Source organism: Eimeria mitis, genomic scaffold, assembly GCF_000499745.2.
Source record: "Eimeria mitis Houghton genomic scaffold, Emh_scaff7155, whole genome shotgun sequence".
In the NCBI taxonomy this organism is placed as follows: Eukaryota; Apicomplexa; class Conoidasida; order Eucoccidiorida; family Eimeriidae; genus Eimeria; species Eimeria mitis.
This window is the reverse complement of record NW_024015936.1, coordinates 1-2,468: the sequence shown is the minus strand read 5'-3', so window position 1 is coordinate 2,468 and position 2,468 is coordinate 1. Positions and strand designations below refer to the sequence as shown.

Below are 2,468 nucleotides of genomic sequence, written 5' to 3'. Positions count from 1 at the left end.
TATATATATATATATGTACATATATATTTGTGTGTGCATTTGCCTCTATCGAAATTTGAGGATATTAAAACAGACTCCTACACGCATACCTTCACCAGTATGCACATATCTCTACACATATTTATAACTATCTGTCTTTATAAATATATATATTTATATATATATATATATATATTTATATATATATTTATATATTTATTTATATATTTATATATGTTTGTGTGTGTGTGTGTGTGTGTGTTGGGCCGTCGGCAGCGGTGGGTGCCCGTGCGCGCCGCCGACGAGCGGCGGCGTGCGTGTGCCTGCCTTCTGCATTTGCAAAAAAATGAAATAAATTAAAATATTTAAAATAAAATTAAAATATTTAAAATAAAAAGAAAAAGAAAAGGAAAAAGGAGACAGAGAAAGAGGGGGGAGGGCGGGCCGGCGGCGGGCCTCACCACCGCCGCTCATGATCGTCATCAGCACGAGCTGCCTGTACACCTGAGCAGCCTGCAGCATTTGTGTGTTTTTTTTGGTCGTTTTTGAATTTTTTTTGGATATTTCTGCATAATTTAAAGATATAAATTGAATTAAAACATAATTTCAGGTTTTTGTTGCAGTTTAAACCGCCAAATTACACCCATCAGCCAATGGTCCGGTGGCCTTGGCGGCTAGACAGACCGGCGGTCGGCGGCGGTGCTGGGGTGTATAGGCAGCTCGTTATACATATTTTCGGGTGTATAGGCAGCATCTAGCTGTTGAAATAGAATATTTTTATAAATTAAATTGTAAAAAAAAGGTTTTTAAGCGTATAAAAAGGCAAATAAAAAGAAGAGACATCCAGTGCAGCACCGGCACCAGCAGCAGCAGCAGCAGCAGCAGCAGCAACTGCAGCAGCAGCAGCAGCAGCAGCAACGGTGAGGCATCACCCCTGTGCTGGCTATCGAGTAGACAGCCAAAGGGTCCGTTGCAGCTGTTTGTGGTTGTTGTTTGTTCTCAACACTTTAGTTTTTTTCTCTCTTTTTGTATAATTTATACATTAAAACTTTTGTTTCTTTTTCTTTTCTTTTTCTTTTCTGTTTCTTTTTCTTTATATCTCTATATACACCCATCACCAAGATGACGATGAGACGCAGAGATACAAGGACTTTCTTCCTAGCTGTGGCTAGCAGCATTGTTGCTGCTGCTTGGATAGATACTGTATCTTCTTTCTCTCCCTCTGCTGCATCTTTGTCTCTCTCTCCGGATAGTATAAACAATCAATATTCTGCTGCTGCATACGACGATGAGTCTAACCAAGAGCTTTCTTTTCTCGCTAACAACGCCGATGAAGCAGCAGAAGATATCTCCTTTGTGGAGGCAGCAGCAGGAGGGGGACCGGGCGAAGGTGACCCCAGCAGCAGCAGCAGCAGCAGCAGCAGCAGCAGCAGCAGCAGCAGCAGCGGGGAATCTGGCGATGAACAAGAAGAACCACAACCACCTGCACCCAGGAGACCAGCAGCAGGCCAGAAACGAACCCTAGAAGCAAGAGAAAGATATCTAGCTGCTGCAGCAGCAGCAGGAGAGGGCCCATCAGCAGCTAAGCAACGCCGCACAGCAGCAGCAGCAGCAGCAGAACCATCAGCAGCAGGACCATCAGGAGCAGCACCAAGAAGGTGGGACCTCCCCCGTACAGGTGCAACAGCAGCACTAAGACAACAAGCAGAAGAGAGAGAAAGAAGAGTAAGAGAAGAAGCACAAGGCCTCAATGTACCCAGACACGAGGGGAGAGCAGCAGCAGTAAGAGAAAGAATAGGAGCCCTCGTAAGAGAAGGAAATAAACTAACAGAGAAAGAAAGGAGACAAAGGATGCTTAAAGAGTATATGGAGCTGCCGAGTGTACAAGAGAAAAGGAGACAGTTAGATAGAGAAGCGGAACGCAGAAGAGTGTAAAGTGCTGCAGCAGCAACAGCAGCAGCAGCAGCAGCAGCAACAGCAGCAGCAGCAGCAGATTGGGGAGAGACAGCTTTTTTAGAGCTCTTTTGCTGCTTGCTGCCGATACATAAAAAAAAACAATATATTCTATATAAAGATAAACACATGCATGCATGTGTTTATCTTTATATATAAATGCATGCATGCATGCATGCATGCATGCATGCATGCGTGCGTGTGTTTATCTTTATATAAATGCATGCATGCATTTATTTTAATATAAATGCATGCATGCAGCTATATTCACATGCATGCACGTGCATGCACATGCATGCATGCACATGCATGCATGCATGCATGCATGCATGCATGCATGTATGGATTTAAATGAATTGTTTATTTATTTTAATTAATTATTTATTTATTTAAGTTGAGAAAAACGGAAAAACGAAAATATGCTGAGACAAATAAAATTATATTTAGGAGGCATAGACTATTATACAGCTAGCTAGCTAGATAGATAGATAGCTAGATAGATAGATAGATAGATAGATAGATAGATAGATAGATAG

At 42.1% G+C, this 2,468-nt stretch overlaps 1 protein-coding gene across 1 annotated transcript; it reads left to right on the top strand.

Moving 5' to 3' along the window:
* Positions 1-1,107: 1,107 nt before the first annotated feature.
* EMH_0090530 (uncharacterized protein) lies at positions 1,108-1,914 on the top strand (the record flags this gene model as incomplete). Its single annotated transcript, XM_038022995.1, has 1 exon — positions 1,108-1,914. One exon carries the CDS (start codon positions 1,108-1,110, stop codon positions 1,912-1,914), a length of 807 nt encoding a protein of 268 aa, XP_037878849.1.
* Between the last annotated feature and the right edge of the window lie 554 nt (positions 1,915-2,468).